The sequence below is a fragment of the Corvus cornix genome, chromosome 28 (genome assembly GCF_000738735.6).
Source record: "Corvus cornix cornix isolate S_Up_H32 chromosome 28, ASM73873v5, whole genome shotgun sequence".
In the NCBI taxonomy this organism is placed as follows: domain Eukaryota; kingdom Metazoa; phylum Chordata; class Aves; order Passeriformes; family Corvidae; genus Corvus; species Corvus cornix.
In genome coordinates, this window is record NC_046356.1 from 2,094,917 (window position 1) to 2,116,690 (window position 21,774).

The following is a 21,774-nucleotide window of genomic DNA, read 5'->3' on the forward strand; positions in this document are numbered from 1 at the left end:
GCCGCTGTCCCTGCCCGGCGCAAACCCGGCCCAGCCCTGCTGCTTCCCAGGAATGAGAGAGAGCTGAGAGACACAAACGGAGGAGTTTATTACACATTCCTCTGCAAACACACACTGGCACAGGATGAGCAGCAGTTCCAGTAGTGCATTCCCACCCTTCCACCGGGCACTGGAATTTCGCTGACCCAAAGCAGAGACAGGTTTAGGTTTAACCCACCCTGAGCCTGCTGTGATACCAGCACTGAGCTGCTCCCACCTGCCCCTGCTCCTCCTTTCCCTGGGAAATGGTGCTGGGAATCAGCTGGGCTGCTCTGCCTGTGTGCAGGGAAGGATTCCTGGTTTGAAATAAGCCATTTACAGGCAAACCCAGTGCCCCTGGGTGCTGGGCAGCCTGGAATAAGCCAGGAGCTCCTGGGTCAAGGTGCTGCCCTCCAGCTTTGCAGGTCATTCTGTGTCCTCCAGACAGTGAATTCACCATGAAGGATCTTCACAGCCTTGGGCTGGTTGATCACAGACCGTCAGGAGAACCAGCCTGGGCTCCCAGCACCATCTCCTCTCCCCAAGCACAGGGACAGAGCCTCAGCCCACTCCCCTCCACTCCAGAGTTCCCCAGTTCAGACACTACAACATTTCTGGATTGTAAGACACAGACAGATTTCACACACTGTACACAGCCTTATAAATAATCCTGGAGTAAATCACTTCCCAGAATACCAGCCATGGATACAACTCAACAATACAATTTATGGCTTCATTATAACTCAAAAAGGTAAAACAAACTCAAAATATTGCACAGACAAACCCAGTTCATGTGAGGTTCCACCTCCACTGCTGTGTGTAGTCACACAGCATTTGTCATCTCAGACAGGAATAGTTTGTGGGAAAGGAGATGTAAAACTATATGGATACCATCAGCATGCAGGGAAACGGGCAGCAGGGAGGGAGGACACTGCTGGAAAATAAAATCTGCCTTTCTCCCTCAGCAGGAAAAGTGCAGCTCCTGATTTGCAGCTCCTGTTTTACATTCATCTCAGGAAAAGAAAACTTTGGTTAGAACGTAACATGTCACGTGGATTTAAGGTAAACATTGTATTGCCCTTATAAAAATGGAAATAAAAAATACAAAGTTGAGATATTTGGGATATCTCAGCACGGGACACAAGACACAGCAGAACATGGGCAGGACCACGCTCACCACACTGCAGGGCCAGGACATGACAGCGAAGCGACGCCGAGGGGCTGCCTGAGGGCTGAGCCTCTTTATTTCAACAGAATCCAGGGAATCCTTCCTGGGCAGCTGGGAACGCCCTCGGGAGTGGTTTCAGTCCCGGCTCTATGGCCGGGTCGAGGGCTCCCCCGAGGGGGTTTCGATGTCCGTGTAAAACTGAGAGATTTGGTCCTGGTATTTCTGAGCCACCACCGGCCTCTTCAGCTTCATGGTGGGGCCTGTAGGGAACCAGCACTGGGGTTAATGGGGAGGGAAGCACTGGGAGCACCCACCCGGCCTGGGGTGAAGCAGGGCTGGAGGGGAGAGGCAGAACACAGGAACAGTGACCAGTTCTAAACTTCTCTTTGGGTTTAATAGAATCTCCCTCCCTCCCCTGTGAGCAGAAGCAGCACAGCAGCACCCAGAGGCTGCTGGGCACTGCCCAGGCTCCCCAGGGAATGGGCCCGGCCCCGAGGCTGCCAGAGCTGCAGGAGCGTTTGGACAGCGCTCTCAGGGATGCCCAGGCTGGGGTTGTTGGGGTGTCTGGGCAGGGCCAGGGGCTGCACTGGTGATCCCTGAGGGTCCCTTCCAGCTCAGGATATTCCAGGATTGCAGGAGGGTAAGCACTGCTCACTGCTCCCCTGGGTGCTGTTGGGCAGAAGTGGGAATTCAGCCCAGCTCATCCCACCCCAAACTGCCACATGGAAAAGGCACAGTGAGGAAAGGCTGGGGGCAGCTCTGTGCACTGGGGTTCTGTTGGTGCTCAATAGCCAGGGAAGGGGCGCAGGGAAAACCCCAGACACCTCCCCCACCACTCACCAAGCTCTCCACCAAAGAGGGAGAAGTCCTTCTCCAGCAGGATCCACTTCTGGACTTTCTGGGCATTGGACACAGCTCTCTCATTGACAGCAGAGATCCCTTTCTGGATGGCGGCGTAGACGGCCTTGTCTTTGCTGCTGATAATTTCTGAGACCTTGGTGGCCTTGCTGCCCAGCTTCTGACAGAATTCCAGAGCTTCTGGAGTGAGGTCATCTCCAGGCTTGCCTGTTTCTGCATCCACAACGCACTGCAGGACAGGCAGAAGGGGAACTGTGCATTGCTGAGCACCTGAGGCCCTCTGCACTGAGGAGCCTCCAGCCCTGGAATGGTTCCCAGGCTCCTTTCCCCACCCCGCTCCAATCCCATCAGCCCCTCAGCTCTCACCCAACCCCTGGGTGCCAATGGAAGCTGGGGACAAAACACAGATAAACCCCTGAGATCTCTGCCTGCTCAGGAGCCACCTCAGGGCCAAGGAGCAAGCAGGGTACAGAGCTCACCTGCCAAATTCCTCCTGTGCTATCCAAAGTTAATCACTTTTTCCAGACCTTTTCTGGAGCACAATTTACTTCCCTACACTGTGCAGCAGCATTCTTGGAAGTCACACACAGCATTCGATCATGACAAGCACAGCAGGGCCACCACCAGGGCCACCTCAGGTCTCCTGCCCCAGGCCCAGGCTGTTGGCCTCGGTCTCACTAAGGGGCAATTCCCACTCTGACAGTCAGCACAGGCCACCACGGATGTGTCCTGCTGGAGTTTAAAGCCAGAGTCTGACAAAGAAATCCCTGACAGCTTTTTACCTCCCAGACTGCTCTGGAAGAAACTAAAAGAGGTGAGGAGACCTGAAAGGTTTCCTTTTCCAGCCTCACTTCTGGGTCTTTTCCTTCTGTTTCTTCCTGCCCTGTGTGGCACAGAAAAAGCTGCCCTGAACAGCAGCAGGACCTGACAGTCTGAGCAAGTGACAGCTCTGTGCTTTCAGCTGCTCTTTGCAGCTCAGCTACAGCAAATTGTGCTGCGGGTTCCTGGCTCCACAAGACACTAGAAGTGTGTAGAAGCTCTCCTCCTCCCTGGATTTAATGAGATTCAGCAGCACAGGTGGTGGATTCCCATCCTGTTTTCCATTACCTTTAGTGTCAGAAGCATAGCAAGGAATTTGGCTTTGTCTCCAACCAACATGGCGTTGCTGATGATGGGAACAGCATTCTTGACAGCATCCTCGATTGGAACGGGAGGAATGTTCTCACCTCCTGCAGTGATGATGAGCTCTGGAAAACAATCAAATCCTGATTAATGCTTGGAGCTTCTTCCCTTCCCACAATCTCAAAGAACTCAACTGCTCCTTCGTGTCTGCTGATCAAACAGTGAGCCTGTGTCAGCAGAGCTGGAGGAGGCAGCACACCAGGCCTGGGAAAGTCACAGGGTGACCATCCCTGGAAGCGTTCAAAAATGTGTGGATGTGGCACTTGGGGATGTGGTTTAGTGGTGGCCTTGGCAGGGCTGTACTCAGGGATCTTAAAGGGCTTTTCCAGCCTCAGTGCTGATCCCATGACTCCAGCCAGGCCCGGAGAGAGGAGCAGGAGCTGTGCACACACAGCCCTGCCAGAGCTGCCTCGGTGCTCCGCAGGTGTTTGCAGTCTGGCAATACAGAGCCCCTTGGCACCCTGGCACAGACCCCTGGGGGTCTAAGGCACCTAAGTGGGCACCCAAATTGTCAGAAATTGAAGTGAAAGATTTGCTGGGGCGGTGCTGGAGGTTCCCATGTGCTGCAGAGCAGAGGGGAGCCTCCCCTTCTCAGTTATCTCCTGTTCCTCAGAGCAGCCCTCACATGAGCACCTCTCTCTTTCTGAGGGCTGAAGTCTTGCATGACTTTGGCTTTGTTTGGGGTTGCTCAAATTGCTGTCCCAAGAGCCACATTGCTACAAGGCACTTGCACAACAGAGTTAAGCTGCTGTTTTCCTTGGAGGGCACCCAGCAAAGCTCCTGAAACTGAGGGAGCTGCTGGTAAAACAAGCCCACAAAGCATTAACTCTGCTGGGGCTGAAATCACAGGGCTTCTCCCTCACTCTGCAAACACACCCAGGCTCCAGAGGCTGCCCCTCTCCTCCCACCACACCCTGCAGCCACGTTCACATGGAACCTCCAGGAGGAGAAGGATTTAAACGTTCTTCTGTGCAAGTCACAATCACACAACCAGCAGAGCCTCCCCTGCACCAGGGGAGGTTTAGGTTGGATACTGGGAAAAATTTCTTCACTGTTCAGCATTGAACAGGCTGCCCAGGACAGTGGTGGAGTCACCATCCCTGGAAGGATTTAAAAGATGTGGCAACTGGGGACGTGGGTTAGTGGTGGCCTTGGCAGTGCTGGGGAACAGTTGGGCTCCATGAGGCCTTTCCCAACATTAACAACTTCTACAGGGCTGCACAACACCAAGGTAAAGTCAGGTGATGTGTTACCTTTAATTCTGCCTGTGATGAAAAGGAATCCATCCTTGTCGTGCTTGCCCAGGTCCCCTGAGTGCAGCCAGCCATCCTCATCGATGGCCTCTTTGGTTTTGTCCTCCATGTTCAGGTAGCCCATGAAGATGTGCCTTCCTGAGAAGCAGATCTCCCCAACACCATCCTTGTCGGGTTTATGGATCAGGGTGTGGCAGCCCGTCAGCTCCTTCCCACAGCTGAAAGTGACACAGACCAGGGATTAATTTATTTTAAACTGAATTCAAGCAGAGGTTACAGCAGCACTTCTCAAGCTGAAGGGGTTTGAACAAAGCCCAGCAGCTTTTTAGCACGACAGCTTCAGCAAAGAGCTTCAAAGGCATCTGCTCATGGAAGGGCAGCTGCAGAAAGAGCTGTTATTGCAGAGACCAGTGCTCACACACCTGCTGGTTTGCACTCATTGTTCTCAACACCTGAGCTTGGAACGAACAGATTTACATCCTTGGCAGCAAACTTTCACTGTGCAGACTGAACGAGCCACCCAAAGACAACCCTGCACCCTTCAGTCATTAAAGGGAAGGGTAGTTGGAGTTACCAATTCTTCCTTCTTCCTACCAGCCCTTCACTTCTTCCCCAGCTCCTACAGAACCCAGCCAAGGCAAATTCACACATCCCTGCTGCCTCTGCCCTCAGCAGATCTCTTCACCCATGATGTGGCTCCCCAGTGACCTTTTAGTGGCAGCAAAGCTCTGGGGATGAGCTCTGCCAGGAGAGAGGGATGTGCCAGAGGCAGAACCCACCACTCCCTCTGCTCCCAGGAAGGTGCTCACCTGCCGAGCTTGAAGGCGTGAGGTAGGGAGATGGTGTGAGGCCCAGAGCTCTCACTCATCCCATACAGCTCCAGCACGGGAATGTTCAGGCTCAAAAAGAACTCCAGGGTGTCTCTGGTGATGGGAGCAGCCCCCGTGTAGCACTTGGTGCAGCGGTCCAGCCCGATGGCCTTGCGCACCTTCCTGTACACCAACTGCCTGGCCAGGCGGAAATTCACCGGCACCTCGGAGCACCTGCGGGAGGAAAACGGGCACACGTGGAACTTCTCCCCCTTCCTCCTTTTATCTTCATCCTACTTTAGTTTATTCAGTAAAATAACAGATGATTTCCCCCCTCGGGTCCGAGAGCCACTGGCCTTTCACATGGGACATAATCCTGGATGGACAGTAAAGTTCTCCTAAAACTCATCAGCATTCCTGAAATGTAGCTCATAATTACCCATTCATCCTCTTCAGGTTGGTCTGCAGCCCCACTCCCTTGGCCCACGATGCCACCTTCCTTCGGAGCGCTGAGGATTTCATGCCCACAGATTTCATTTTCTCTTCCATTTTTTCCCAGACACGAGGAACTCCCAAAAAAGCAGTTGGCCTCACTTCCCGCAGGGTCTCCACCAAGCTGCCCTGAGAGAAGAAGGATTTAATGCAGTTTTTAGAAGTGATTCACTGCAGACTTCAGGCCAGCTCTGGTCACTAGCAAAACTTGGGACTCTGCCATCAGTTTTGAGGAATTGTTTGTTTTTTGCAGTGGCACCAAGAGAAGGGAACCCCTGGGGCATTCCAGGGGGAACTGGGAAGGGAGCAAGGGTCGATGCTCTCAGTGCCAGTGCTGACAAAAGAATCCTTTACACCCAGGACTCAGATTTAGCTGGGGCCATTGTGCAATGTGGGCAGAGCAAAGCTGTTGCTCAACCAGTTCTCGATGTGGGACCAGGTATCAGGTGAGAACTCAGCAGCTCCCAGTTGAGAAGTGCTGGGTCAGCTTCTCCCAGTCTGTGACAGAGTCAAAAGGTGACGGTCAGAGTGGCTCCACTCAAACCAACAGGGGCACTTGGTCAGTGGGCAAAGTAAACCCAGTTAGCAAAGCTGACAGAACCATGAGATAACACAGCCTTGTTTTAAGCACCCACCCCAGCTCAAGCAGGTGGATGGGTGTAAGTTTATTATCTTTTTTTTTTACCTTCAATGCATCTGGTTGGGCAAAGTAAACTTGCACTCCAAAGGTCATGGCTGACCAAATATCAGACATTTGTGCGGCGATGTGGCTGAGGGGCAGGTAACTGACCACCTGCTCCTGCCTGTCCTGGGCATCGCTCAGCATGATGAAGCGTCCGGCCGCCGCCGCCGTCCACGTCAGCTGCAACAGGGACCCACAGGGGCTTCAGAGCAGCACAGAACACACAGGCACAACAGAGCTACAGCATCCTGGGATCTCAAAGGCGGGACTGGAGCAGAGGAGACTGAGGGGAGGCTCCTGGGGGCTGCAGCTCCTCCCGAGGGGAGGCGGAGGGGCAGGGGCTGAGCTCTGCTCTGGGACAGGGACAGGAGCCCAGGGAACGGCTGGAGCTGGGTCAGGGCTGGGCATGGAGCTCAGGGAAAGGTTCTTCCCCCCGAGGCTGCTGGGCACTGCCCAGGCTCCCCAGGGAATGGGCCCGGCCCCGAGGCTGCCAGAGCTGCAGGAGCGTTTGGACAGCGCTCTCAGGGATGCCCAGGCTGGGGTTGTTGGGGTGTCTGGGCAGGGCCAGGGGCTGCACTGATGATCCCTGAGGGTCCCTTCCAGCTCAGGATGTTCTCCCTCAGCACCCCCAGGGTCACAGTTGCTGGGGTGGCTCTGGGCACTCACGTTGTCGTGGCTGAGCATGACGCCCTTGGGCTGCCCCGTGGTGCCCGAGGTGTAGATGAGGGTGCAGCACTGGTTGGGTTTCTGGGCCGCGATGACCTCGCGGAGCCGCGAGTCCGGCACGTCCCTGCCCAGCTCCATGAACTCCCTCCACTGCAGAGAACAGAAGAGCTCGGTCACTTTGTAAGGTATCACCCACATGAAAAATTAAACCCTTTGCTGCACACCAGGACAAGGATGCTGTTCTCCCTGCCCAAACCTCTGGAAAAGGCTGTAAATCCACAGTCATCCCACAGTGTTTTCTGGCTGACACAGGGAGAAGCAGAAAGGAGACAGACCCACCCCCAGTAGCTTTACAGCTCTGTAGCAACTCCCTGGAGTAACTGCAGGGCCCGAGGCTGCCTGGCAGAGGTCAGTAGGCTCACAGCCCCCTTACAACATGGATTATCCAGGTTGCACAACAGCAAACTCCTGCCCATCACAGCCAACACGAGCTCAGGGGATCACAGTGACAGAACCCCAGGCTGGTTGGGGTGGAAGGGACCTTAAAGACCATCTCATTTAAGGTCCTGTGGGAGGTGACAGGTACTTGCAGCCATCGGCTGAACACAACCAGGACTCACAAGCACTGAAGAAGCCCAGGACTTACCGAGTACAGATTGGGTCTCTTCTCTTTGATCTCCTCCCCATACTGGACAATCCCCTTCAGATGAGGTAGTCTATCTTCAATCTGTATTAAGAAGGGAGATTCATGAGAAGGAGCAAATGCTGTTTGTCCCTTTCAGACCTCTGTAACCCCCACTTAGCATCTCCTCCTATTTGCCATTTTATGTAAAGCCAAGAGAATCCCATCTGTGCTCCTGAAAGAATGGGTTTGCCTCACTAGGAACAGTCATAATTTGAGCTGGGATGTCACCAGACAACCTAGAGGATGCTCAGTTGTTCATTTTGGCTTCTCCTATTTTAAGCCCAAGGCTTTTAAGAAGTGAAAGCACCACTTAACCTCTTGTGAGACGTAGTGCCAGTGCCAGCTCACCCAGCTGAGCAGGGAGCACACCAAGGAGCTCCCCTCTGCTCTCAGAGCCAGCATTCCCCCCAGGTAATGCCCTCCCACAGCATTTTACCCTCCCACATCTGTCAACAGGTTGCTGTAACCCCCCAGCCATTTAAAAAACATAATTACTTCTAAGATTTTTTGCAGCTGTTTATGATTTTCCACCACTATAACGTTGGCACTGCAGTTCTCTGCCACATAATGACAGGCCTCGGGAGAGTTTGTAGTGTAGATCCCAACAGCAAATCCCCTGCAAAGGAAAAGGGAAAAAACAAAACAGAAAAGCAAAACACAGAGTTAGAGGACAAGCAGAGCTGCTGTCAAAATTCAGATCATTTCAGAGAAAAAAAACTGTAATAAGAATATCCCATAAAATGTCAACAAAGAGGGGAGGGCTTAATTCCAAGAGGAAAGATTCTGTTCTGGGGCGTGGGAAATGTCAAGAGTGGCGTGAGGCACCAAAATGTCTCACGTGGAAGGCAGATATCACAATCCAGCCCTGGGATTCTCTGGCATTTCCCACCATGTTTTAATCACTGTGTACATAAGAATGCTTTTGGATTAACGTACTGGTCATCTTATTTTGAGAGAAGCAGCTGGCTAAAAAAAAGAATTTAACTCTGGTCTCATTAATTCATTATGAAATAGTTCATGTTCTATCTAACTTCATTAAATTCAAATATAAGCAGTTGGATTCGGGGGTTTTTCTGTTTGTTTTATTGGGGGTTTTAATCAGAACCTGCTTCTCATGACTGCAGTCACTCTCTGCCTGCCAAAGCAAAATGCATGGCAAGAAACAAGACTCTTACCCTGCAAGGATAGCTCCAATGTCAGCAATGAACCACTCTGCAGAATTAAATCCCAGGATGCCCACTCCATGGAAACGCTCCAGCCCCAGCTGCAAACAAGAGATGACATTACAGCAGCCTGGCTTCTCCTCTGGACAAAGCTCAGAGTTCATTGCTCTGAGCACAGCACTGAGGGAAAGAGTTCATGTTCTTACACGGGGTAATTCCCACTGAAAAACTTCCCAGGAGCCAAGATGGAACCAGTGAAAGTTTCACACTGCTGTAAGTGGGCAGGAAAATAGAAATTTGCTGAGGTCTGCCCTTGGAAAGACTGGCTCACTGGCACTAACAGGAACATAAACCTGCAATCCAGGGAGTTACCAGTTCCTGGGGCTGGGAATGAGAAGGTGAGAGGTGAAGACAGACAACACCTCCTGGGACATTTGGTACAGGTTGGGTATGTCAGACATCAATAATGGCCAGAGCAACAAGCTCCAGGGACAGTGACTCTTGGCTATGAAATTCCAGCTCTTGGAGACCCAGTCTTTAACTGCCTGGTTTTGTCCCAGAGTGGAAGATCCCAGCACAGGAGTAAAACCAGGCTGGCCTTAACTTGAAGAGATAAGACTTGATCCCAACAGTAAGAACAGATAATGTTGGTTTCCCTCTCCAAGTCTCCTAATCCCAACAGCACAGGCAAAGGGCTGGGCCACTTGGGACATTTAAGTCTGGTTTGTAAGCATTCCTTTGAGTTTTTTTCTTAGAAAGATGAACTTTTCCATGCCTCTGGAGGGGCAGTGTCCAGGCTTACCAGGCACCTCAGTTTAAATGTTTCCTTATATGCTCTTTTTCTTGGTTAAATGTGGAAGCAAATGTCAAAAATATTAAATACCAAGGTGTCCATAGCATGTTCAGGTACTTCCCTGTCACTAAGATTCATCTGCACTCAGGGAATTTGCAGGTTTAAGACAGACCTGAATGCAGCCATTCCAGCACTTAAATGAGTGACCATCAAACTTGACTTTTTACACAGTGGTAGGAAAAGGGAGAACAGTTTTAAGTTAAAAGAAGATAGATTTACATCAGATATTGGGAAGAAATTCTTGGCTGTGTGGGTGGGCAGGCCCTGGCACAGGGTGCCCAGAGCAGCTGGGGCTGCCCCTGGATCCCTGGAAGTGTCCAAGGCCAGGTTGGAGCACCCTGGGATAGTGGAAGGTGTCCCTACCAGTGCCAGGGGTGGCACTGAATGAGCTTTAAGGTCCCTTCCAACCCAAACCGTGCTGATTTTAGGATTCTGTGAATACGAAAAAAGAGAATTCAACACACTCTTACCTTCAGAAAGCTTTTGGCTGCTTTCCAGCACTCATCATAGTACATCTTATATGTCAGCTTTATCCACTGGCCATCTTTTTTGGATGCAAGGGCATAATAGTCACTGTATTTATTCACACTTTCCTGCAGGAGCTGGTGCACAGTCTTTGGGGCCTCGCTGCCAATGCCCTGTTCTTCCATCCTCAGCCTGACCTCTCCATCACGACGCGTTGTCCACACGCTGGAGCCAGGAGGGGGGGAGGCTGCTTGGAAGGAAAAGTGTTCAGCATCTTAGATTAGAAATTTCCTGCTGCCATAACAGCAGTAGAAATACAAGTACCAAGCACATGAAAGCAAATGCTGTTACACCTCCTCCCACAGCTCTTTTTTGACCTTTTCTTCTTGGCAAGTTTGCCATGTGACCCCCAGTATTTTAGACTGGAAGCCTCTAGAGCACTTTCAAATTTTGTTAAACATCTCCCACTTACATCCCCTCTAACCGGCTCTGCTGCCCTAAGGCTCTTGTACTGGTAAGGTGAAAGCTTCCTGCATCTTATACTCTGCTATTTTTAATTTTTTTCTTTTAAGGAGGACTGAAAGCAGGACACTGGTAGCTGGTAGATGAGCATCAGGCACTGACACTGCCTATTTAATCCTTGAAGCACAGCTGGGCTCTAAAGTCTGAGTTCAAGACACTTCTGCACAGCCCATCCTGCAACCTGAGCTGCTTCTTCCATTGTCATGACAAATCCTTCTCTCATTGCAATAATAATTTCATGCACACCACAGTCACCAAACTTCCATCCACCCACCTTTGGGACCGAGTGAGTTCACCTGACATTTCTCCATCTTGGAATCTTCCCCTGGCTCGCTGTTGTGTGGCTCAGCAGTTCTGCAAGGCAAGAGGAATTATCCCTGGATGAGAACACTGACGGCTGCCTGCCACAGGCAGGTTTGCTCCACCCCTTAATGTCACTCAGTCCTTGGATGTCAAAGTGACTCCTGATGTTCTGCAGGTGACTTTATTAATTCACTGCCCTGCATGGCCCCAGCAATGGAACAGGTCCCTCAGAGTGTGCAAGTTCTGCCTGTTTCGAACACGTGAGTGTTGTCCTAATTGCAGCTTTCATTGCAGACGAGCTGCAGAAGAATCCATAAACATCATCCCAAAAACAGCCATCATTTAATTCCTAAGGTCTGCTCCAGGTGCCTGAAACAAAGAGCCTGCAGCTGGGAGGAGGAGAAGGAGGGGGGCAGGAAGGGACACATGGATCTGGAGCTCATCTCCTCTCTGCAGTATGTGAGTCCAACAACAGGGAGGCCCTGGGGACACTCTCAAGTCACCCCATGGGGAAACCCACAGAGATTTCCTGCAAAAGAGCAGGAAATTGATTTAACAGGAAATCTTGTTCTTAGGTATTCCTATTAAAGCCAGGGCTCCCACCAGATGCTTGGGAAGAAATGGAAAGAGGCTCATCCCCATGTGCTTCAGCCACGCTCCTCCCAGCTGAGTTTCAGCCCCCTTTCACTTTCAGCCCTGCAGGAGCTGGTGCAGCACCACCTGCCTGATTGCAAAACTGTTCTTACTCTGCCCCTTTCCAAGATGGACTTTCTCACAGCCCTAAGAGAGGGGGATAATCAAGTCTCATGTCCCACTTGAGAGCAGCAGTTGGAAGCCAGACCCGGTGAGATTTGGGAATCCCACCCTCCAACCAGGCCGCCACTGCTGGGTTCCCTGCCCTGGGCAATGCCCTGCCAGGACCATGGGCACAGCACTGAGGTCTGAGTTTTAGCTGATTTAAGATTATCCTGCAGAGACCCAAACTCTCCATCCCGCCCTGTCCTACCAGGGCCCTTTGCCTCAGCCCATCACACAGGTGTTGTTTCTCCAGGCCGGTGTTTTCCCTTCCCCACAGCAACACCTGGCTGCAGCACCAAGCCCAGGCTCCTCCAGAAGGGCTGCAGGGCCCTGACATCACAATAACCCCAACACTGCAGGGGCAGCTCTGGGGCAAAAAGGAGCCCTGACTCTGCCCCTCACAGTCACACTGCACACAGGTGAGAGCTCCTCTGGTCCCACACGAACTCCTCAGCCTAAGCCAGGCAGGGCTCCCACCAAGCCCCACCTTTTCTTCCCTTTCTACCAGGCCAAAGACAAGAAAATCCAGCACAGGCACTGTGTGAATTTCAGGCTAAGGGGGAAATCTCTTCCCTCTAATTTACATTTACTCTGAATTTCTAGGGAATAGTCAACTATCACTGCTTTGGGTATATGAGGAGGTTTAAGGCCATGGGAAGATCTGACATGGCTGATCCCATGTCCTGTCCTAAAGCAGAACTGCTTCTCAGAACTAATCTGCAAGCCAGCAACCAGGGCTGAGTAAATAATTTCTTTATTTCCCCCAAAGGGATTATGAGATGTTCCCATCTCCGTGCTCCCTCCTCATTATTGAGAACATTTTTCAGCACAAATTAATCCTCAGTTGCAATAGTTCTGCACCATTTCTCCATCATCTTTTGTGATCAAAGCATGCAAATGACCCAGTAATATGAGGAGAAAAGCCCCAGCTATTTCCCTCACAGTCAATCAAGTCATCTTTTCTCCCCCTTACGACATGTAATTCAATGCAGCCCAAAAAAAAATTTAGGTAAAGAGGTTTTAGACAGCTAGATCCTATTATGCTGTGGTGAGATATAGACCCTAATCTGCTCTTTAGTCTGTAAATCTAAGCAGCCTCTTACCAGCAGGAGTTTGAGATCAGTGTAGGTACTGCACATGAGCTGTTCCCTGCAGAGGCAGGGCTCTTCCAAAATCACTTTAATTAATCAAAGTAAGCATGATAGAATATGAACTATATATACAGGTCACAACAGGATAAATAAACCCCCAAATTAGACAAACCTGGGTGAAGAGTTGAGCAGCACATCTTTCAGTGACACCTCACAGGTCGCTTGAGGAGCTGAATTGCAATAGGCCACGGGGACTGGTTCTGCAAGTGCCATCCTTTCGTCTGACTCACACAGCACTGTCCCTGCGAAAACAGGTTTGAAAAATTAAAATACAGTCAAACGTCAGAGCAAAGCAGCTCCACTGACGTGAGCGAGGCAACCCCAAAGACACACAACTCGAGACTGCTGCATTTGCACGAAATAGGGGAAATTCTGACAGTGGGCACGCTCCGGTCGTTGCAAAACCCCGCAGCAGAACCAGCGTGACACCCACAGCTCCCCAAGAGCACCACGAGCCAAACAATTTCAATTCCAACTCCCTTTGCCCCAAATGCTCCCGCTCGGCTCGCAGCCCCCCCGACCCCTCCAGCCTCACCGCGCATCGCCGGTCCCGCAGCCTCCCCTCCGCAGCCGCTCCGCACCGGCGCCGAGCCCGACGTGTAATATCCTTTATTTTTAAACTAGCGCCCAGGAGGCAGATCTGGAGCATCTTATGTCATGTGCTGCTGCCTTGCAATTGGAAGCGGCTCGTCACCCCACACCGCCGCCTCTTAAGGAGGCTCTGGCCCCACGCCTGCCCGTCAGCCTCGGCACACCGGGGATTTCAGGTCCCTCTGGGGGGACACAGCCCTGGGACACCCCACATTTAGCCTGTTCTCATCAAAATAAGCGTTTTGCAGCTGGTTTTTTTGGTGGCTCTCACGCTGCTTTCAGCACCTCGTCTTGGGGGATTTCATCGCCTGAACGAAGTGTGTTCTAAACGCTGGTTTTATTTAAGGTTTACACTCATCAAAAGCCTTTGGTGCTTATGAGTTGCCAGGCTGAGCTTTAATTGTTTCAAGGGATTTCAAGCTGATTAGAGATGAATCCCATTATCCTTGATCTCTCTAAGAAGTGGATTTTGTGCTTGCTATTTTGTGCCTGCATTAGACAGACTCATTTAAATCGTATGATGCGAGTAGCATATTTTTTAAATTTAAATCGTATGTTTGAGGAGCATCTCGATGAGGGACAGGAGAGAAAGGAAGGAGTCTTTTTATCTCATAAATCCGACCCAGCCACGCTGCAGCCTCCTGCCTCTGCCGGGAGAGGAAAGCCACGCCAGCCACAACTCGGGGACGTCCCCCTTTCCGCTTACTCATCCGCGCAAGGACACGTTGCTGCTCACGCCGAGCTCTGCTACAGCCTGCGAGTCACCACGCCGAAAATAGTTTAATTCACGAGCAGCTGAGAGGGGGATGGCTGCAAAAAATCCCCATTCTGAAGCGCCGAGGAAACTGGCAGACGCTGCCCCACACCCCGTTCTGGGCTGGAACACCAGAGAGGTTTATTGGGAGTCTGAGAAGAGGGTGTTGTATCAGCAGCCCCGTGCTCGGAGCAGCCACTCAGACCTGCCCAGCCCGGAGCAGCCCAAACGCACCCGTGGCAGGGCAAACCCACCCGCGGTGCCACCCGAGATGTCCCCACGGCCTCTCTTGCTCAAGGAAAAGCCGAGCAGAGCCCAGGAGGGACGGACCACAGCAGCTGCCGTCACTCCTGACCCCCTTTCGCAATGCTGCTCCCACTTTCGTTCCCAGCACCCCAAAGCGAGGGGTTCAGGGCACCCCAGTGCCCCTGAGGGAAGCTTTGGCCTCTGCACTAATTGCAGCGTTTCTCTTGCCAGCTGTGCATTAGTGCAGTAACGAAGTTTCAAGGGAAAGGGGGAGGCGTTCTCACTCCAGCTACAAGGGAATCACAGCATCCCGGGATGGTTTGGGTGGAAAGGGACCTTAAAGAATACCCCATTCCCCACCTGCCATGGGCAGGGACACCTTCCACTGTCCCAGGCTGCTCCAAGCCCCAGTGTCCAGCCTGGCCTTGGCCACTGCCAGGGATCCAGGGGCAGCCCCAGCTGCTCTGGGCACCCTGTGCCAGCCTGGGCCTCCCCTCCCTCGCCCACCTGCCCCTCTGTCAGTGGGAAGCCAACGCCCCTTGTTCTGGCATTCCAGGCCCTTTTAAAGTCTCTCCCTCTCTCTCTCTAGTTTTCTTGCTGCCTCCCTTCAGGTCCTGGAAGGCCACAATTAGGTCACCCCAAAGCTTCTCTTCTCCAGGCTGAACAATCCCAATACTCTCACCCTTTCCTCACAGCAGAGTGTTCCATCCCTCTAAGTTTCATGTCCAAGGTAGGCTTTCTGCATCACCTTCAGTCACTCAAGAGCAAAAAGCTCCTCCCAGTGGAGACCATCCCTGTGTCCTGCCCTCACTGTGCACAGCCCTGGGTACACTTGCACCAAGAACTGAAGTCCAACCTGACTGTGCAGCTTCCCAAACCAGACATGCATTTTATCCAATCAATTCAGGTTAGAAGCAAATATTTCCTAATATATACAGACTCTCCCTAGCTCTGCTCAGCACTGCAGCTCGGCCCTTCCCTCCCTGATGCTTAGTTACAAACACAAGCCACTGGAAATCACACGTGTTCCAGGGTTGGGAGGGGATAATCTTTAAGGTCCTTTCCACTCCGAAACAGTCCATGGTTTACCAGAGCCAGGTGTAACTCTTGAACCCCAAATGCTCCTCTCCCACCTCACGCTGTTCCCTGAGGAATTAACACACCATGATGTGCCACAGGTGTTCCAAACAAAAACCTGTGGGGAGAAACGTCCCTTTTAATTAAGCCTGTCTGACTCCTTAAATCATTTAAATAAAAACATGTTCTGCTTTGAGGGAGCACCGTGACCCAGAAGAACTGGAAGAATTGGAACCACTATGGGGCTTCACTGACAAAGCAGAATAAAGGTCTGAGGATGTGTGGACTCATGACAGTGAACGGGGCAGGCAGTGGAGCTTTCATTTCTAACAGGCTTTGGACACACCTTTACCTAAAACACACAAGAGCTTCAACACCAGTTCAAATTCAAATTACTGAGTACGTTATCAGCCACTTGACATTTTCCAGCACGGCCCCACTCGGCTTCCTGTGGCTGATTTCTTTAACCAGTAAAGGCACGACATCCGCTCTGCTCCAGTTCTCCCTGTCCAGAGCGGTTCCAGGCAATTGCCACATCACCATCAAAAGTGAAACTTGGGCCTCTTTGTTCCTATGTTACCTTTAAAGTTTACTAAGTGAGGAAACAAAAGCTGAGCAACCCACTCTTCTTCCTCTTAAATAAACTCCGTTTCTAAAGGAGGCAGTGATAAAAGCTTCCTGAGCACTGAATGTTTTGTCCTTGGCAGCACCACTGACCACATGTGCTAGGGTGGAGAAAACAGGAGGAAAAGTTACTTCAACCTCTGTAAGGACAATGAGTGACTGTCACGACTGCAGACAGGCACCTGCCTCCACCACAGCACCTTCAGAGCTGAGCTTTGGCCGGAGAAAGCTGCCCACTGCCCATCAATGGTCAGCCAGGCCCAGCTCCCCAGCCACGCAGACAAGCACAGAACTCTCCATTTCAGGCACATTGCTTCTCCAGGACAGCGGGATATTCCAGGTGAATTCCCCAGCAGTGTGACTCACCAGGAGGCTGAGCCAGGCTCCTCTTTCCTAAGCTTTTGCTTCACCACACCATCTGCACGGTCGCCAGCGGGGGGAAGTCCCCTCAGGCCGAGCAGGAAAGCACGGGGCTGAGTTTCCACAGAGGCACCAGCTGCGTTCCGCCGGCTCCCACACGTGGCTTTGTGTCCGCTGGGAGCTGGCACAGGAACATCCCGAGCACTCGGGTCACCTCACAGCATCCAAAACTCTCCGAGCACCTCACCGAGCATCCCGAGCACTCGGGTCACCTCACGGAGCATCCCCGATCCCACAGGTCACCTCACAGAGCATTCCCAATCTCTCAGGTTATCTCCCAGCACACCTCACGGTCCCTCACGATGGGTTCCTGGACGGCACAGGGGAAGGGACAGCCCTTCTCTCCCTTCTCCTCAGACCACCTCCTGCCCTGACAGGGGGCTAGGGGGGAGTCGCCCCCAACCCACCCCGTGTTCATTTAACCAAAAACCACCAAGAATTTCCCCACCCCGCTGCCCAGACACCCACCCACAAAAGACACATCACGAGAAGCATCTGCCGGCATGGTGAACCCCACACTGCAACCCCCGCGGCGGGCGGGCACCCCACACACAGCGGGACTCGCTGGGAACACCCAGAGGGCTTGTGTGGAGTGGGGATCCCCCTTCCCTCCCTCAGCCCCGGGCCGGGGTCGGGCTTTAGGACCGCGCGTTACCTCCGGGCCCGGCGGGCGCGCGCGGCCCCTCAGCAGCTCCCGCGCGCCGCCGGGCGGAGCCCTTTAGAGCGCTCACCCCTGGGGGCGTGGCCATTTCCGTTTCGCCCCGCCCACCCCGCCCTTTCGAAACACCCCATTGGACGAGACGGCGGTGGGCAGAGGTGAAGCCACGCCCCCTTCGCGGGGGGGGAGGGGGGGGTGAAGCGCACCGCCGCGCGATTGGAGGAGGCGGCTGTCAATAACGGCCAGGACACGCCCCCCCCGCGGCGCGGGTTACCCGCGGTCAGTGCCCGGCGCGGTGTCCGGGACGGCGGCAGTCGGGGATCGGCTGTGCCGGACACCGGGAATCGGCTGTTTCTGTGCCTGGAACACAGCCCAAACACTCCCCAGGCTGTGCTGGAACAGCGTGAAGCTCTGGAGCACCTGGGGTGCTTTGGTGGTGTGGGGCAACGCAGCAGAAGTTTTCGGGAAGAGGAGGATAATAGTCGGAATGCTTCTGGAAGCTGTTTTTTTCCCTAAAATGAAGTGAGGTTAAGGGCGAGGTTCAATAGGACAAGAGGAAACGGCCTCAAGTTGCGCCAGGGGAGGTCTAGATTGGACATCAGGGAAAATTTCTTCATGGAAAAGGTTGTAAATCATTGGAACAGGCTGTGCAGGGCAGTGGTAGAGTCGCAATCCCTGGAAATGTTCCAAAAACACGTGGATGTGCCATTTGGAGACATGGTTTAGGGGTGACCACAGGCTGGCAGTTGGGTTTGATGATTTTAGAGGTCCTTTCCAGCCCTAATGATTCTGTGATTCTGTGAAAAAGATTTTCAAATGGGGCCCTGAGCAATAACAACATTTTGACCAAATGAAACAGGAGATGGTTCATAAAGATGCTCGTGGGCCATTCTGGACAGGGCAAGATGTAAAATGTGCTCCAACCACAGCTGGAGCAGAACAGTCCAACGTGGAGCAGAAATCTCCAGGGAAGGATCAAAGTGGGTTTTTAGATTTAGGGATACAGGGGACGAGAGGCCCCCTGTACTCCAGGGAGGAGCAGTGTGGGGGCTGGCAGAGCACAGCCCTGAACAAACCAACCCCGTGCTGTTGTTTCCCAATCAGCACAAACCAAGGACACGGGCTGGAGCTGCTGAGCAGCACCACAAGCACAAGCACGGGGCAGCTCTGGCTGTGATGTCCAGGCCCCCATTACCAGACTGGGGCAGAACCTGTGGTCTGGTGGCAGCTCCACCATCTCCTGCCCTCCCTCCTTGCTTGTTTAAGCTGGAGTCCAACAGTACATATTTATTTACTTGTTTGTTTGTTTGTTTGTTTGTTTGTTTTTAAGGGTTATGATCAGGTGGATCCATCTAACTGTTCTCAGTTGTTCCTGGCTGATAAAGCTGCAGAAAAGCCAGGATTTTGTTTATCCTGTTAGGAAAACAGCTGTATCTGTGAAATGGATTATTGCTGCTATTTTTCTGGTGCCAGGCCAAGAATTCCAAGCCGTTGTTTTTTTCCCTGTGAATTCTTCTCTGCCTCCTCCCACTGCCCAGAGACATTCCCCACTCACACAGGGAGGGGAGGGTATGGTTCTCACCGTTCAGCTGATGAGCAAACCTGAGGAATATGTAATTAGGGAAGCTCCTGCCAGAAGGTCAGGCTGCAGCTGGAGCAGCGGCAGGGCCAGAGGACAGAGCCGTGCTGGCGATATTGCAGCTGTAAAACAGCATCAGCACAGCAAGACAGGGGTGCCAAGGCAGCCTCAGGAGCCCTGAGCTGTCCTCTGGCCCAGGCACCCCCAGTTCCTGCTGTGTTGGCTGTTTCCCATCTGCACTTTGAGCCTTCCCTTGCAGCTCCTCCACGCTCCCATCTCTCCCCAGCTGTCTCACCTCCTCCTCTCTGCAGCCCCTCCAATGTGGCTCCGCTCTCATTCAGATGGTGAATTTATTTTGAAGAGGAAGACAAAGCAGCTGTTGGTGAGATCTGTAAAATTCACAGACTCCTGACCCTCACACTCCAGCCTGCCCTGATCCTCAGCCAGGACCTGCTGTGCTGATGAGGGGCACAAAATTCCCAGTGAACCAAGGAGAGCTCCAGGGGCACAGACCAAAGGTTAACTCAAGTGGCAAGAGTCTATTTTTGGCCATTCCCTGAGCCAACAAATTACTTCGGGTGAGCGGCTTTTTTAGTGCTCCCTGTGTCCTTGCCCGTCAAACGGAGGTGGCATCACTCCCAAGATAGATCCTGTGGTGGTTGCTGAATTCCTGCTGGTTCTGGGGCCAAAGGGGACCGTGCTGGTGGTGAGGGACCAGGTTAGAGCAGAGATGAGCCCAGGTGGTCCTCGGGCAGCCCTGCCACAGGCAGGAGAGGGGTTGATACCGTGGAGTTATTATTGATTGGTGATAACACAGCCCTTTATAAACAAACAGGGAGTTGTTAGGCTTGGAATAGCAAATGCACTGGAGTGACTGGGTCTCTGGTCAAACAGCTCCTTTGCTGGCTCTGTATTTGCCAGGAATTAACTCCTAGGGAGCCACGGGGTTCTTGCTTTCTGAGGCACCAGGAGCAGGGTGGCCCCAGCAGCTCCAGGAAAGTGAAGGAACCAGGACCAGGACATGCTGGCGGTGACCCAGTGGAGAGCAGCTCTGCAGGGAGGGGATTACAAACCCAGGAGGGACAGTGGGACCCTGGGGGCATTGGGAAGAGTGTGGCCAGCAGGGCAGGAGTGATCCTGCTCCTTGGTCCTAGTGAGGCACATCTGGAGCAGTGTCCAGTGTTCAGTTCTGGCTCCATGGTTCAAGAAAGACAAGGAGCTACTGGAGAGGATCCAGCGGACGCCACAAAGATGATGAGGAGTCGGGAGCATCTCAGATGAGGAGAGAATGTGGGAGCTGAGCCTGGTTAGTCCAGAGAAGAGAAGGCTGAGAGAGCATCCCATCAATGCATATAAATATCTCCAAGGCGGGTGCAAAGAGGATGGTGCCACTGCTCAGTCATGCCCAGTGACAGGACGAGGAGTAATGGGCACAAACTGAAACACAAGACAAACACCTCAACATGAGGAAGAACTTTACGTTGAGGGTGGCTGAGCACTGGAACAGCTGCCCAGAGAGGTTGTGGAGTCTCCCTCTCTGGAGACATCGCAAACCCATCTCGGCACGTTCCCGTGTCACCTGCTGCGGGCGACCCCGCTTTGGCTGGACTGGGTCATTTCTTGTGGCACAAGATCAGGAGGGAGGAGGTGGCTGCAGGTTCAGCAGCCTCGAGCTCTGCTAACACAGGCTCAACCTCGAGGGGAGGACCAAAACCTCCACAGAATCCCTTTTGCTCCTGTTGGTGAATGTGTGGTGAGAACGCACACAAAGCCTTCAGTTCATGGTCTGCTGGGGTGAGTTACAGCAGTGTCTGGGCTCTCTGTGCTGGGATGTTACAGATTTTTGCCTCTGTGATAAAAGTCACTTTTTTCCAAGTGTAGACACACTCCTGGAGGGGTTTAAAAGATGTGGAGATGTGGCACTTAGGGACATGGTTTAGTAGTGGGCTGGCAGTGTTAGACTATTGACCTTGCTGATTTTAAGGGTTTTTTCCAACCTAAATAATTCCATGATATCTTCACATTTCTGCCTCACCTTGACATTTCCAGCTATTTCACATGACTAAGGCAGGGGGAGATGCCAGCAGGGACAGAGCTGTCCCTCACAAGAGCATCAGGATAAGAGCAAAGGCCCAGGATAAAAGCAGACTGGGGCCGTGGGGATTCCAGGTTTGTGCATTTCAAACCACCCCACTGTGGATAGGGACGCCGGGGCACAGGTTTGGTGGTGAGACACGGGCTGGCTGCTGCTTCTCCTTCACCTCAGCCACAGCTTTCCTGTGCCCTACAGAACATCACCCCAGTGAAATTTCCATTTGCAAGTTCTTTCCTTTCCTACCGCAAGAAAAGCATCATCCCTTCCTGTGGACACAGAGAGTGGAAATAAGTTTCTTCTTCAGCTTAATCATTCCCCGTACGGAACAAGCCCTGTCTGACCATCTGAATTGCCCAAGACAGTTTACATAATTCTCACTTTTATCACCAGCCCTGGCACTGGATCTGGGAGCTAGTCTGGGCTAGCATTCCTCTGATAACGCTCCCGAATTCCCAGCTCCAGAGTCACTGGTGGCAAGTGACTCAACCCAAGTTGTTGCACCTCAGGACATTGACTTGGAAGATAACGGGGCATGGGGGGAAATGAAATATTTCAGCAATTTCCACTTGAAGCTGGACACAAGGAGAAGATGCATGTGATGAGGAAACAAGCTGGAAACCTCGTGGTCACAAGGCAGGAAGGGAGACAGAAGAGTGTCTTTA

The 21,774-nt window shown here is 52.5% G+C and overlaps 1 protein-coding gene across 5 annotated transcripts; it reads right to left on the bottom strand.

Annotated features, from left to right (window-relative positions):
- Positions 1-64: 64 nt before the first annotated feature.
- ACSBG2 (acyl-CoA synthetase bubblegum family member 2) lies at positions 65-17,510 on the bottom strand. 5 transcript variants are annotated; one of them, XM_039566116.1, is made up of 15 exons: positions 17,436-17,510; positions 13,181-13,310; positions 11,091-11,170; positions 10,300-10,544; positions 8,989-9,077; positions 8,309-8,429; positions 7,775-7,855; positions 7,129-7,278; positions 6,466-6,642; positions 5,728-5,909; positions 5,289-5,522; positions 4,480-4,697; positions 3,152-3,291; positions 2,027-2,273; positions 65-1,446 (listed from the first exon to the last, which is right to left on the bottom strand). In XM_039566116.1, exons 2-15 carry the CDS (start codon positions 13,279-13,281, stop codon positions 1,334-1,336), a joined length of 2,178 nt encoding a protein of 725 aa, XP_039422050.1. In that variant the 5' UTR covers positions 13,282-13,310; positions 17,436-17,510; the 3' UTR covers positions 65-1,333. The 5 variants fall into 5 exon arrangements, with proteins under 5 accessions (XP_039422050.1, XP_039422047.1, XP_039422048.1 ...); XM_039566113.1 differs by lacking the exon at positions 17,436-17,510 and adding an exon at positions 17,249-17,337; XM_039566114.1 differs by lacking the exon at positions 17,436-17,510 and adding an exon at positions 17,249-17,333 and having other exon boundaries at positions 10,300-10,541.
- Positions 17,511-21,774: the final 4,264 nt, after the last annotated feature.